Below are 14,526 nucleotides of genomic sequence, written 5' to 3' on the forward strand. Positions count from 1 at the left end.
CGACGACTAGCGAATCTCACAATTTCCCCCTCATTCTGCTCAGGACAGCTGCTTGAGGGCACCAGTTCCAAGGTCGCACAATAATGTAAAATATTCTTCACCAGGATAGCATCGCAATGAAAGAGTCAGACGAAAACTCGAACGAATCATCCTCCTCACTTTGACGCATCCAGGTCCTGGCTAACAGGACAATTCCTCTTGTATCAAGAACCTTCAGCAGTGTGTCATAGTAGAACAAACCAAAAAAAGCGCAGCAACTGCCGAGCTCATCAAATGATTCTCTTGTGCAGGGTGTGTTATGTACGACAAACTCTGTTGCAATTTTAGCGTGTAGAAAGGTTCAAAGTTGCTCAATTACCAACTTCGCAGGCAGCACCCTTGAAGTTTAGAGTGTCAATGAAATCAAATTAGCAGCGCACTTTCGGTGGTTCCGTACTCACAATGCGGATCGACCAGTCCAGAGGCCTAGGATATTGGCGCCTAGTAATGGTGTTCTGCTAATGAGAAGGCTACTTGGGTACACCGCGTGCAATCCTTAAAGCAAGTGATGCAATTAAATCCCGATTGGTTACCAGGAAACGGGAATGCTTGGATTTCCACCACTCAACAGTGATTCGAACAAAATTATATAGAACGAAGCGGTTTTTGCGTCAAAGCCGGATGCCATTCAAAGGCGGCTGGTGATTTACACCCTCAGAACCAGCTCCATGGCTTGACTCGATATCTCTGAACTTTCCGTGTTGGGTGATATGTCATGTTTAGAAGTTCTGTTACATTCTCCAAAAGTGCTCTATCTTTCCGAGATTTTGTGATTAAGGTGCTACTGCGGGATGTTGGGTGCAGATGGAAGAAAGCTAAACTTAAGAAAGCTCGCAAAAAGAGTCTACTCGACCGTTGCTACAATGTCTCCACTGAATAGGTAATCTTTAACCTCTCAAATGTCGATTCATGTGCTCGAGTACACCGCCTCCCAGGTCGCGTTTCTGTGACCGGGAGATGATGGAACTGTTGACCTTGACCGCTTTTACTTTACTACCTGAGAAAACGGCACCATCAAGCTTACTCTCACAAAGCGAATTCTTGCACTTTGTGAAGCTAAGAACCCTTCCCTTTGCTAGGAAAAAAGGAATTACGGGGCTTGGCTAGCCGACATATAAATTCTTATTTCCTTCCCTCTTCAACCGCTCCTACGTTTGTCTTGGTTAATTCTCATCAAAGGCTACCGTGGAGTTAGCCAATAATAAGAAGTGTCAGATCAATTGGCACTGAGGGTTTTTGCCGGCCTGGCGTCGATCACTACTATATCAAGCCTAGTTCGGGGGGCTTTTGATCCACCCAATTCGTGTATTTGGATCGTCCTGTTCGACAGTTTTCCTCTACTTTGATGCGCATAATTGACCTAACATAATGATGACCATCTGCACCTAGTAACACTGAATATCACCGCTAGAAGCTAATGCAGGGCATCAGTTAAGTATATTAAGATCCTTAGTTGTTCCTAGCTGGGGGCGGGATACTTCAAGAAACGAAGCACTGCACAACAAGTCGCACCTGATATGATCCAGGTAGAATGAGATGCTCGCGCGACAATTTGTCATTGGGCTTGACTCGGATTCTTTCCCTCGTAATTTTAAGAGCTCTGAAGTGTGTGCTTTGCAAGTCCCGTTCGAAGCACTCAGGACACGTACAGGACACTCCGGCTCTCCCTCGCACCGTATGGTATGACGTGCGAGAATCAGAGCACCTTCAGCTGGCGACTCTCCCCTCTCAACTAAATTGAACATTGGACAGGATCCCTTAGTCCCGAATATTAGGACTTGATTCAACGACTTGGACCTTTTGATTTGCGGGTAGTTAGCACTCTGCCCCCTTCTGCTTGGACATTCCTCTGCGTGCCTCAACTTTACCTAAAAAGTCAAAACCATAGTGACCATAGTAGATGATGATGGAACCTACGACAAGATTGAATAGTTTTAAAAGCCTGAGGTCTGGAACTCTAAGATGTAGGAGGTGCGAGATAGGCTAATCACTCCAAGCCCAAGGAAGAGAAAAGAGAGCGGAAGGAAATGGGGTTCTCGAGGATATTCTCTGAGCGAGACCCCGAAGGAGGTAACGGCATATAAACCAGCATCCTAGCGGCTGTTGTTGTGACGAATACCCATCCGCTTGGGGGGCACTCGACTGGGCCTATGCTCTCTGTCTATAGACATGAATCCCCTATGCTTGTTGAGGGTCACTGCTGAAGTGCGGATCAAAGCCCAACCGGCCTTAGACTTCTTGATGGACTGCAGGCGTACACGGGGAACTGTTGGTGGACGAAATGATAGAGTAATTCTTAGATGAACGGGCCCTCGGACCTGCGGTAAATGTTTCCCGGAGCGTCCTAACGTATAAGGGTTTGTGACATGTATAGTCGTGGCTGTGCTCGGGTCTGATGGGAGTTCTCGCCGATTTGTTCTCTGATAGATGAGTGGGCTTGTCTTTTCGGAAAGCTGGAGGAGAATCGAAGCCTCATATACCTACGAAACGGTAAGCTAACCCCCACCGCCACCCGTCACAAGCAGAAAAGCGTCACTCTACACACACGCGCACGCCAGAAACATCTAATCAGTCATTCGGCACAGCCAGCACACTCAATTCAAACACTATATTCCCCCTCGTGCCTAACCGCCTACATTCGCCTGATCCCCGCCAGCATCCACCAATCCATCAATAAACAACACACACTCTAACTAAGTTCATCCCTAACCTTGGTCATAATCTTCATGAGAAGCTCCCTTACACGAACGCCCAAAAACGCTCCACATGCCCTACCGTGCTTCTCGCTCGGACAGGTAGAAAAGTAGAAAAGCAGAAAATCAAGGATACCTCCACTCATGCATGCCCATTTTTGGAGTTTACAAGTAGAACCAGACACAATAGACGACCACGCGCGCCTCAATCTTAGAAGCGGATAACAAGTCCAAAAGTTATTTGTTTTCGTTGTCCTGCGGACATGAAACGGCCGTGCCAGCATCGAAGTAACATGAAGCAGAAAGCAACACAGGCATGTGGAAGTCATCGCTGACCTCCACCCGCGTGAAGAATCGAAGAAGAGCCATCTAATCGTAGACATGTCAATATGCGTGAAGAATGAGCTTGAACATGTGCTTTTGTTGTTGTTTTTCTGAGAATGCCGAATGCAGATAGATGATCATTTGCTTGATCGGGAGTCTCTTGCGCGCCGGTGTCCATGCAATGCTGCGCTGTAGCAAAAAAATCGAAATGTGAAAACCCGTACAAAAAATCCCGAAATGTCGAACCGAAGAGTGAAATGACCAGAAGCAATCGTAAGAATCCCGAAGCAGGTTGTGAAACCTAGCAGCATCTGGCTACCCAAAAAGGGTGGACCAGTACTACTCGACGCCGTCCGTCATCTTGAAACACCATAACACCGATATGCGGCCGAATACATCTTAGCTGTTGTCTGAGACAGTCCGAAAGGCTTCACCAAACCATCTATATAGGTCTGTGAGGATGTGAATAGATCATCGCTTAAGCATCTGTCATGTCGATATCATGCCCATCGTCGAGAACGTCATCAGCTGGTCCCCAGTTGCCCTCATAGATGGTTCCGCCAGCTCGTCGCCGTTTCTCCACCCATTGAACCCCCCCACAATGGTAAACCTGATCGATCGCTGGTCGCTCATCCGGTTGCGGAGAAATCATCCATTGAACGATCTTGTCGAGCGCTTCATTGTCATCGGGATCAACCATAAAATTCGGAGGCTTAACTAGTTCCTCAGGGCGGTGTGACCCAGGAGCCAAGTCGCGAAGGAACTTGAAGGTATCATCCTCGCCATCGGAAACACATAGAGTCTCATTGGATCCATTCGTGCTTAGGTCATTGACAGGATCTCCAGACTGGTCTCTGGCGAGGCTGCTCTCAGAGCTCCAGGTAAGGCTTGGCAAGTCGCTCAAATCTCCAGCTCGTAGACGCTGCCATGAAGTACCATTATCCGGAAGGATGATGTTGCCGGCAATCTCAAGCATGATCATACCTAATGCGAAAATATCGGCAGGCTTATCAAAGCGACCAGAGAGAACCTCAGGTCCAATATACTCCCTGTCGCCCTCGCCATCAATGTCCGCAGGTGCTGGCCAAGTGCTAGCCAAACCAAAATCTCCGATCTTGAGTACCCCTTCCCAATCAATGAACACGTTTGCAGGCTTCAGGTCGAGATGAATAAAGCCAGAATCATGAATATACTTGACACCCTGCAAGCCTGTCAGCGGGTGTGATGTAGATTGAAGTAATAATGAGGACTCACTAATGACATTTCCAGAAGAATTTTCCAAATCCGAAAGTCATCCAGTCGTCCCTTATACCCAGTCTGTGTTAGGAAATCTTTCAGGTTCCCGTTCTCGCAAAATTCCGTTTGGATGTAAAGGTAGTTCTTCGCTTCCCAACTATCCGCAAGTGCCACAATATGTTCATGGCCGCGAAGAGCTTGCAGAATGTGGACTTCGCGAAGCTTCCTCTCGCGATCTCTTACACCAGCATACGGACGCTTAGTCTTCTTCACAGCCCAAACACTTGCCGTAGAATGAGACGAAAGCGAAGAGTCGTTGCTAATGGGATTTTCGACCCGATAAACTTGAGAAAACTCTCCATTGCCATACTGCGTGACCATGTTGAACCTGCTGTTGAGGGCAGTGTCGACATCGTTTTGGGTCAGCCCAGTGATTGGGGCAATGCCAGGCTGTCCATTGCCGAAGTACAAGGTGTGGTCACGAGGTGCCGTCGGAGTGGCGGGTGGGAATGACACATTACTGTTTGTGCTGTTGTTGAAGGGTAGAGAGCCTCGTCGGCTTCCATGGGCAGAGATCGATAAGTTGCTGGGATCTGGAGGAGCAAATGAGTCCTGGGGGGTGTGGGGAGACACGTGATCTGAGGAGTCGGATGCAGTCATTGGCCGCGCTGTAGAAAGAGATTTCTTAGTTATGCTCAATACGTCGAAAGGAGAAAGAGAAACTCGGAGGGGCCGTCTCAAGAGTGGCATTGGTGACGCCTTTCTCCGAGACTGTCGTGGAATGCGCGATCGAGCGGATAAAAGTGCAATAGAAGACGGAGAAATATTGCGAGGAGAGGACATCGGAAGTCCACGGGGTGATAGGTCACCGCTGTCCTCAACTATTCTCTCAATACCTTCTGATGGAGATGACTTACCGTGCCTATTTTGTGTCGGGGAAGGACTGTCAGCCGCAGTAGGCGGCGTGAATGTATCCGCTCCAAGAGAGGTCCGACGACCGAAAAGACTGCTCCTCAGACTATTCCCCTTTGAGTGCGAAGCTCGACCGCCTCCGACACCTTGCTTTGTCGGAGTAGGAGGAAGTTCATCGTTACTTGATTGGCTATCAATTTGAGCAGATGGTGATTGCGAATTCTCATCACCGTCGATACTAACAAAGCTTCCACGGCGACTGCTTCCACCATTCCGGATCTGTGTCCCAAAAATGTTGACGCCTTTGCCAAATGATTCTGGAGACGGATTGGTTGGGTGGAAGCTGAATGGAGTGGTAGGTGTTCCAAACTCGTGGCGGGGTTGTGTCGATTTTCCGAACACACTGCGATGAAATGGAGTTGAAGTCATAGGAGGGAATGATACTCTCTTAGATGGTGTGTCCGGCATTGCGTAGCTCGCAAAAGAACTGGCCTGGGGAAGGTCGGCATTGCGGTTGCGCTTCGAGATCAATCCGGTAGACATGAAGGCAGCTGGTAGTGGCTTGGCCATCTTATATGCAACTGGGGTTTCAAATGATCCATTCTCAGACGGAACGTGCGGTGCATGAGGGCGTGTAGCACCGATAGGCAGTGATCGAGAAAAGCCCGGATTCCTTGGGGCACCGGTAGAGGCTGCGGGTGCTGGAGCATGGGTCGGTGAGTCACCCGCTATGCTTGAATTAGATGACGATGGAGTCAATGCATTTGAAAGAGGATGGGGTTGGTGAGATATAGAACCGCTGTGGAGAGACGCCTGAGGCTGTTGTGATATTAGACGCATAGATTCGAGTTGGGTACTTCGACGGAAAGGGGACGGCATATGTGGCGCGAATGAAAGAGAACTGTCCAGAGACATTCGATCCCTTGTCCGTGATGCAGCTGGGCCGGGCAGAGCAAATTCGTGAGGTTGGTCCTGGACGGGCTTTGACCGCGGCGTATTCGACCCATGTCGTTGTGATAATGTGGATTTCCTCAGGGACAAAGATTTTCGTAAAGGCGAGCTAGTCTTCGAGATCGGTGATGAAAAGGAATAGTTGCTCATTTCGTTGTCCTGTCCCCTCTGATTTTGTTCCGTTGCACTCGGTGTCGGCGCATGGTCAAAGATATCGAAATCAGGACCGAATGAGGCACCGTGGAGACTCCTTCGCTTAGCCACTGGACTCCCCAGACTTGCCTGATCTAAATTCATGATCCCATCACTTCGCTTTAGAGGGCTCGATTTTGCAGGAACCAGGCAATTTGCTCCGGGGGCGTTAATTTCTCTTGATCGCGCAAATTCAAATTTTATAGGCCCATCGTTAATTTCAAATCGCATCATCGGTGGCTTCGGCTCAGTTTCGTGCTTTTCGGGCAAAGCTGGGACGGGCATGTTGGTGCTCTCTTCCCCAGATATACGGCCTGCTGAGAATGGCATCGCGTTTCCCTGATTGGTAGAGTCACTGAGAACACGTCTCGGACTCTTTGAGGCAGGCCGATTGCGCGGTGATGACCGAAATGGTGCAGTGCGACGAAGGGTGAACTTCTTCTTGGCAGTCGCGGGAGGCTGCGCTCCTAGAGGTGAAGGGGGATACGAGTGATTTGGGCTGCCGTCTTTTGTCGCTCTGGTGCTGAATGCTCTTGAGAGCGCCAAAGGTGAGATTGGTGAACCCGGCGAGGCGGAATTTGATTTGGATGTGTGAAGTTGGAATCGCGAAGGTTTTGACGGTGATCGTGACAGCGATCGCCGAATCTGCTTGATTGAGGGAAAGCCGTCTACGCGATAGCTGTGGGGATGGGTTGGCGATAGAAGGTGGAGAGTTCCGCCCGTCTCGCGGTGCGGCGAGTATGCGAAATCCATGGCGTTGTGTTTGTATGAATGTTGTGAATCGAAGCTTGGAAACATGCGCGTGACTGGTGGCTGGTTCGGTGTGACTCTTCGACTTGAGAGTTAAGTCGGGATCAAAGGGCGAGAAGTTCGCATCGAAGAAGTCTAGCAGGTCTTCAAACGTGGACGATAAGGCGAGGTGGAGTGGGCGAAAGGCCTGGTGTGGAGTAGGAATGGGAGAATGCGTGGAAATGCTGCTTTGTCAAGGGACAGATTTCGATGCCTGATTTCGACTGGTGTCCAAGTAGGCGGCCCCTTCAGCGAGCTAGCAGCGACAGTAGCGCTTCGTAAGCCATTCAAGGCCTAGCAGTTGAGGCGATATAGCAGGTTGGAGTTGAGAGGGAAGGGCTGCGACGCGGCGTGGCCTCGAGAGATTGGCCGTGCCGTGGTTCGTGACGTTGCGGTGAGGCAAAAGCCGACGGAATGTGTGTCCCAGGTAGGCAACAGTATTCCTCGGGGGTACCGCGAATACGAGATGTCGTGATGGGTGAGGATGAGATGGAGAGGCGATCGAGGAGCCTCCAGCGCTTTTGATGCGCTCGGGTGGGCGAACTTGGAGTTCTTGTTGCTTCCTCGAAGGTCGGGGATGTGGAGCCCACGCGTTTGGGAGCCGCGTCGTTCTTTTCTTGGGCAGGTTTTTGTTTGGGGTCTGTGCGCCGCCAACGTCGGACGGACCCTGCATGCACTGTTTGCGCTGCCGCAGTCCAATCGATAGTTCAATATAAACACAAAGGCGAGGCGTCTGCCGCTCTGGCTGCCAGGTCTCAGGGGAAGGGAGAGAGTTCGAGATGCATGAGAGTTGCTGATCGAGTCCACCCTCTCCTGTGGTTTTGGGAGAAGGCAGCCTTTTTTGCCACGATGCACGTCACCAAATGTTTTGTTTGTTTACATCCATTCATCCCTCGCCATCTCTCCCCCTTCAACGGACTTAGGCATCGGGCTTCCTCCAGACCCTTGGACCGTTAATCTTCGTCATCGTGCTGCCCTTTCCAGGATATCCCTTCCATCTTCTCCGCAAGAAATGACCAGTTAATGAGGCAATTTCCAAGCCATCATGCGAAAAAGGAGGTCCTGGCATCCGGTGCGGGCCGCCCTATGCCCTTTTGACTGCTCCACATACTTGCTGGACATGCACGACTTCATCGGGGTCGTTGATCTTCTATCATTATCATATCGATTGTGCGCCTTGCAGGATAACAGCTTGCTTATCCTCAGACAGCCGTCAGTGATGGCACTTACATGAGGCTGACACCTACATATATGAACACCGATATGAACACCGACACGAAATACTCTACTGGTGCGAACTCTGTTCTTTTCACAGCATGGTAGGCCTATTGTCTTCTTAATAAATTACCAGACCGCGCAATTTGCATTGATATTGTCCGAAAGCCATTGGAGATCCTGCTGGTCACCATTTGTCCGCTGTCTTGCCTACTCACTCCCTTTGCGAATCCCGTGTTCCAGTCTTGCAATGCATCGGCAAAAAGCAGAAGTTCGTGTCTCACCCCATTGTCTCTCAATTGACGGCTTGCCCGGAGATGGTGGGCGGATAGTCCTGATTTAGGTTTAGCATTTCGTGTAATTAGTCGTCGTGTTCAGCTAGGTCCTTTTCGGCCGGATGAACAACTGACCATCCCCGATCCGTCGATATCGCATGAACTTCATGGTCAGAGCATAAGCCGATAGTCCAAATCAGGGCGTATTGACTTTGGTGGTCAGAATGAACAATTCACAATAGTTGCAGCCAGATGTCGTCTTTCTCCACAGCGGGAAGGAATTCTCCGCTTGGACCTCTATTTTTGTCGTGCGGCAAGAGAAGTTGTGCCGCCGTCTCATGTTCAAACAAGGGAGTAAAAATACAGTAAAGTTGCTTTTGGCCGATCAAAACGAAGCAATAAAGCAAGCGAGACAGCCGGATAAGGGTTAGTGCGACATCTGCGCCTTTCTCCCTCCAGCACTTTCGCTATGCAAATGTCCATTCCAAAACTCAAGACCTCACATCTTCTCACCGTTGCTCATGGAAACCATCAAAAGTCTGATCTGTGGTAGGGAATTATATATTTTTAGTGATGCAATTGTCCGAAGGTCTTCGGAGACCGAGGACCGAGCCGCAGTCAGCACAGCCCTGTGGCACAGCGTCTTCGCATTGTTTGCTTACAATCCTCCTTTTGACTTCTACGAAGCTCTGACACAAGGTGCCATTGCCACGTAGAAGAATCGATTCCATGCTGAAACTTGGTCCGAATTGTATCTCAATTTCTCTTAAGCAACGTTTCATCCTAAACTTATCGGACGTAGAGGATGGGATGCTGAAACACATTCCACAAAATCCATAACTAGAATAACGCTGCCCTTGCAATACTCATAGATGAGAGTGTAGAATCTAATCTCTGTGCAATCGTTGTCCTCGCAAACTTCCCAGAAACCATCCAAAACGGGTTGCATGCGAAAAGTGAGAGACAAACTCCTCCAGTGCTTTCTGCACAAGCTATCTCATCAACCAACATAACTCGACTACATTACTTCTTCACGCAAACTGCTTCGATATTGTTGCCTTCAGGGTCCAAAATGAACGCCGAATAGTATGGCTGCCGGCTCATCTCGACGCGAATCCCCGGTCCACCATTGTCCTTACCACCTGTCTGACTGTAGTCAAATAGACCTCATTAGCTCATCTCTCATGCAATATAAACGCCACTGATATTCCATGAATTCGCTTACAGCGCAACCCTATAGAACTCATCAACCGCTGGGGGGTCTGGACATGTCAGTGCCCTATTCAACCGAACGGCATATAGGTCAAAGAATCTCACTGCTAGCATCAATCGCGATATGTGTAGGCGTAGGTGTCTTGCCCACCGGGAGTGCCTGCAACCAGAAGTAGGGATAGTCGCTTCCATAACCAACGAGCCCGTCATTCGCTGCTATCATCTCTGTATAGCCTAGAGGCTGGAGAATACCTTTGTAGAAGGCTCGGAGGCTGGTCATATGGGGCTGAGACACCATTAGGAAGACGTGGTTAATTGTCATGATGGGACGAAGGTGAGATCATATAGATGACTTGATAGTAGATGGGACAAGAGAATTTTGAGTTCAAAATAAGCGGAGGCACTAGAGTTCTTTTGAGTCAGTACATGGTGGATGAAGTTGTAATTTATACACCTTCTTACCCAGACCCAGAGTGGATTAGCCCAGCCGAATTGGCGGTGATACTCAGTTTCATGCTAAGGCTAAACCGCAACCCCGAACTCCGAACATAACTTGATTGATTCGAGCAAGTAGACGATTAGCGCATACATATGCCCAAAATCAACTTCAGATCCTTTCATGCCACGAATAAGGGATTAGGAGAGAAATTGCTGAATAATTATAGTTGCTTTGTTAGGGACGCTAAGATCGTGAAAGCTTTGGCCTGGCTTGGCACTTTCCTGGTCTGCTCTGGCCTTTGATTTCTTACCACGGTACATGGCCATGAGAGGAGAATTCGCTCCACTCTCATTGCTGCATAGAACAGCCGAGAACGTTAGTTTCCTTTCCATAGCGTAGTTGCGAGAATATCGTTGTGAACTACTGCACGATACTAGGGTCCCTGAATCACTCCTTCGAAATTAGTATTCTCGCTGACACTCTCAAAGCTTGCCTGGACGGTCAACCCGCAGAAGATCCCTTAAGTCTGGCAAGGATACTGCCGACCGTGCGGTAATGGATAGCCAGCCACTGGAATGTCCAATATGCAAGAAGAGGTTCACACAGAAATCTTCCCTGGTCCGTCACTCAAAACGATGCACAACGACGCCGACCCCCAACTTAAGGCAAAAATCATGTCGCCGGTGTACAAACTCTAAAACTAGATGCGACTTACAGCGGCCGAGTTGCTCTCGTTGTCTTCAACGCGAGGCTTTGTGCGAGTATGCGATTTCTGAGGAATCGGCCGTGCTGGCGGAATCTAGTGATAGCCATGATCCAAATTTCATCCGAGGACCGGGTTCAACCAATGAACGAACTGTAGACCATTCTAGAGAGAAATCTGGCCTGTCAATCCAAACCGGAGCCCCGAACCGCATCGAATACGGAGATTCATCGGCGCAATTGCAACGTGCCTCAAGCAGTCATTACCACATGGACGTCGATGTCTTACTTACACCTGAAGCACCTTCGAGTGATTTGACAAATCTTCCTTTATTAGCTAGAGACCCACTAAACGGCTTTTCCCTAGCTTTTTCAAGTAGTTCAGAAGAGGCTTTAAACTCCATATCAGGCACACTGAGCTTTGTCGACACCACACACACAACTTCCGTAGCTAGTCCCGAGATGACCGTTGGCGACGATTGGATATTACCGTTATTACCGCCAGCCGACACCACTCCGCCACTGGTCAAGCATAGTATGGAAGTGTTGTTACGGGTTCTTCGTACGTGGCCTCGCATTCTAGCGAAAGAGTTCGAGCTGCCGCCTATGATACATACCTCTCAGATTTCTCGCGGCATCATTCCACAGCCCCTTGCAAACTGTTTCGCTCTCTGTAAGATGTGGGCCGGGCAATATGACGGTGCAAGCGAGATAGTTAAGGATACCGTTCTTAAAGAGATGAAATTTCTTTTCGACAGGGTATGTAAGAATTAAGTCCAAACGGCGTAGGGAAGCTTCATATGAAACAGAACTCTTGGATTCCCAGGCCTCGACTAAACGACACTGGTCTTCTTTACATTAAGCCTTATCTTATCTATTCTCATCGTGTGTTCTCGAGTTGAGTAATATATTAACTGAGTGCAGTATCGGATCCTCGATGACACGAATCTTCTTGCTGCTTTACAAGCACTAGTTATGTATACGATTATCTTGCTATTTCCCTCTGGGAACCAGACTTCAGTGTCATCTGTTGATCAATCCATCTTTGCGAATTTACAAAAGGTTGTCTATCACATAGCTGGCACCGGCCTCATGCTTGAAGAAGAAAAAGACCATGTGCGACCAACATGGGATGCTTGGATTCATGTCACTACAAAAAGGAGGGCTGTGTTTTCCTTGTATCTTTTGCACTGGTCTTATAGTGTGTGTAATTGTCTTCCTTCCTTCGACTGTTCAGAGCTGGGATTCATGCCCGCTCCAGCACCAAAAGTTCTCTGGCAAGCGAGCTCTAAGGAGCAATGGGAGACTATGTACAACAGATGGCTAGCCCAATGGAATGGCAATGAGTACATGATGCGGGAGTTCGGGGCGATAGAGCCGGGTCCTGCAGTCAACCCAAGGGCTGAGTTGTGGCTTGAGGATGCAGACGAATTAGGAATTCTTTTCTTCTCTATTGGTAATATGTTCCCTCCGCGGACATAGCAACCTGAAATCAATACTTACGATAGCAGTTAATGCCACCGAACGGGAACACCATTTCATGGTATCGGATAATCTGTCGATCCAGGCTTGATGTTTCCCCGCCAAGCCAAAACGGCTGCGCTGAATGATCCAATTCTGGGCAGCTCATGGTGCAATCGGAGCTTTGATTCCGGAAATGCAAATTTGGGACGCCATGAATACCGAGGAGAGTTTGGTCACAATTCTCATGAAGCCCTCGGAATTCCGTGACCGACTAGGTAGACCAATAGCGGAGTAAGGTCCCCTGGCGCATTCAATTTCTCGAGCACACTGATTGGCCTACAGTACGACGGACCTAACACCCAAGAATAACCGTTTATACTAAGCTTGCTGCTTAACGGGAACGGGTCGGGGGGGGGGGGGGGGGGTGGAAGGGTGCTAGCTCGAGTAACCGCTTCCGGGATCTTTAGTAACGGGTGTGTCATCCTAGTATGTTCAGTAAAAGGTCTCGTACGGCGAGGATGGAGGGTAAGGTCGACGCTCTTGATTCTTTAACCGGGTAGAATTTACCAACCGTATCCTGTACTACCGGACTACCTTTCCCCCTTGCTTAAACGTTATCCAATACGAATTCGCCCCAGTTATTTTTCAAGTTAATTCCAACATGATTAGAATCAGCATTATAATCCTCCTGCCTACCCCACTAGGCTCGATATTCATCAGCCCCCCTAGTTGTGCAATCATCATGGAAAAACTGTACGCTGTCAGATCAGTGAACGAATAGAACATACGCTCTACGCTTTTCTATATAGCTTCAGACTCTGTACGGGAATCAAATGTTTCTTAGAGAGGCGATTGTCGGTGTGCGTATTTTATCACTCATACTTTACTCAACGCTAGATCTCACGTCACCCCTTGAACGCTCTAGGGTGTAATCGATTTTGGGTGGTTGATAAACGTCAAGAAACCAACAAGCGGGATCGACCAGAACATCCGATATCCCTGTTGATCCAAACTAGCGGACTCAAAGAACCGGGAAACCTTCAAACAGGACCTGGGGTTTATCTGCATAAGGGAACGTCAAACTACGGCACGTGGAGTTCACGTAGTGGAAGGGTGGAAGATTAAGGGGATTTAAGAAGCCATAGGGGGTGCGTTCTAACGGCTGACTATGCCATCTTCTAATATTGATAGCTAAACTCAACCGAGGTCACAACCGTTGTAATCCATCAGTTGCGGGTCCCAACTGCACGGCACTTATGCATTTCCGAGCCACGGACTTCTCTCTCCTCTCTCCCGTGACTAGTTTCTCACGATTATTGAACCTCGTGGCTGCAACGTGCAAAAGATTGGCTGAGCGGAGGCCATAGTTTTGCGCAACACGAGGCAACGGAGTGTGACGGTGAAGGGATTTGTGCTCTTAGCAAGACGTTGACAAACGTATAGGGTTTCTGGTCGAGATAGCGTCAGCGGTCCTGAAATGAAACTCTATTATTTGAAAGCTACCTTGTATAGGCGGACACGAGGAGCCGTTCCTAATTAGCGAATATAAAACCACCTCTCAGCGCTCTCAACATCGTACCACATCAACACTTTCAATCATCTCTTCACATTCACTCGGAGAAACTAGAAATTACCTAACTCGTCCACAAATACATCAGTTAATTCAAAATGCCTCTTCCCTCATCCCCCTGGCTACCCTGCCTCTCCTAGCCACCGCCCAAATCGGCAACTTCCTCAATCTCTGGCCGACCACGCGTGCTCCATCCCGCTCAACGAGATCGAGCTGCCTGGACCGGCTACACGAATCTGACTGAGTTCGACGCGTTCAGCGTCGCGGCTGCTATCGTCAGTGGCTAATGTACACCCACGAGTAAGTTATTCTTTCCCTCCTGGCCACTGCGATCCAGATCAAGAGGAACTTGAGAAGCGGGACAGTGAAGGGGCAAAGGTGAGATAGAAGATAGTGAGTTGATGCAGAGACAGTCATTGGATATAAGTCTTTCGATTGTACTGGTGGGCCTGTGGTGGTGAGCAGCCCGACTGTGACGACCTGCTAGGATGCTGGCAACCATGCTTGGTTGAG

General features: G+C 49.0%; 3 protein-coding genes across 3 annotated transcripts; 1 reads left to right on the plus strand and 2 right to left on the minus strand.

Annotated features, from left to right (window-relative positions):
- Nucleotides 1–3,534: 3,534 nt before the first annotated feature.
- On the minus strand, nt 3,535–7,100 carry K441DRAFT_590907 (uncharacterized protein; the record flags this gene model as incomplete). Its single annotated transcript, XM_067644820.1, has 2 exons — nt 3,535–4,257; nt 4,311–7,100. 2 exons carry the CDS (start codon nt 7,098–7,100, stop codon nt 3,535–3,537), a joined length of 3,513 nt encoding a protein of 1,170 aa, XP_067497610.1.
- Nucleotides 7,101–9,265: 2,165 nt separating this feature from the next.
- Nucleotides 9,266–10,298, minus strand: K441DRAFT_669724 (glyoxalase/bleomycin resistance protein/dioxygenase). The gene is made up of 3 exons (XM_067650178.1): nt 9,944–10,298; nt 9,852–9,888; nt 9,266–9,776 (listed from the first exon to the last, which is right to left on the minus strand). Exons 1-3 carry the CDS (start codon nt 10,158–10,160, stop codon nt 9,650–9,652), a joined length of 381 nt encoding a protein of 126 aa, XP_067497611.1. The 5' UTR covers nt 10,161–10,298; the 3' UTR covers nt 9,266–9,649.
- Nucleotides 10,299–10,586: 288 nt separating this feature from the next.
- On the plus strand, nt 10,587–12,619 carry K441DRAFT_329669 (uncharacterized protein). The gene is made up of 4 exons (XM_067641210.1): nt 10,587–10,715; nt 10,766–11,738; nt 11,904–12,435; nt 12,491–12,619. Exons 2-4 carry the CDS (start codon nt 10,833–10,835, stop codon nt 12,550–12,552), a joined length of 1,500 nt encoding a protein of 499 aa, XP_067497612.1. The 5' UTR covers nt 10,587–10,715; nt 10,766–10,832; the 3' UTR covers nt 12,553–12,619.
- Nucleotides 12,620–14,526: the final 1,907 nt, after the last annotated feature.

This window comes from Cenococcum geophilum (assembly GCF_001692895.1).
Source record: "Cenococcum geophilum 1.58 unplaced genomic scaffold K441scaffold_74, whole genome shotgun sequence".
Classification (NCBI taxonomy): domain Eukaryota; kingdom Fungi; phylum Ascomycota; class Dothideomycetes; order Gloniales; family Gloniaceae; genus Cenococcum; species Cenococcum geophilum.

Excerpts from the sequence above, each read along its gene's own strand:
- K441DRAFT_669724 (XM_067650178.1), bottom strand. The coding sequence starts at position 10,160 with ATGACAATTAACCACGTCTTCCTAATGGTGTCTCAGCCCCATATGACC. Across the intron at positions 9,889-9,943 it reads TATCGCGATTGATGCTAGCA|ACCCCCCAGCGGTTGATGAG; the intron begins GTGAGATTCTTT and ends TGACATGTCCAG. Across the intron at positions 9,777-9,851 it reads GAGTTCTATAGGGTTGCGCT|TCAGACAGGTGGTAAGGACA; the intron begins GTAAGCGAATTC and ends ATTTGACTACAG.
- K441DRAFT_329669 (XM_067641210.1), top strand. The coding sequence starts at position 10,833 with ATGGATAGCCAGCCACTGGAATGTCCAATATGCAAGAAGAGGTTCACA. Across the intron at positions 11,739-11,903 it reads TGAAATTTCTTTTCGACAGG|TATCGGATCCTCGATGACAC; the intron begins GTATGTAAGAAT and ends AACTGAGTGCAG. Across the intron at positions 12,436-12,490 it reads AATTCTTTTCTTCTCTATTG|TTAATGCCACCGAACGGGAA; the intron begins GTAATATGTTCC and ends TTACGATAGCAG.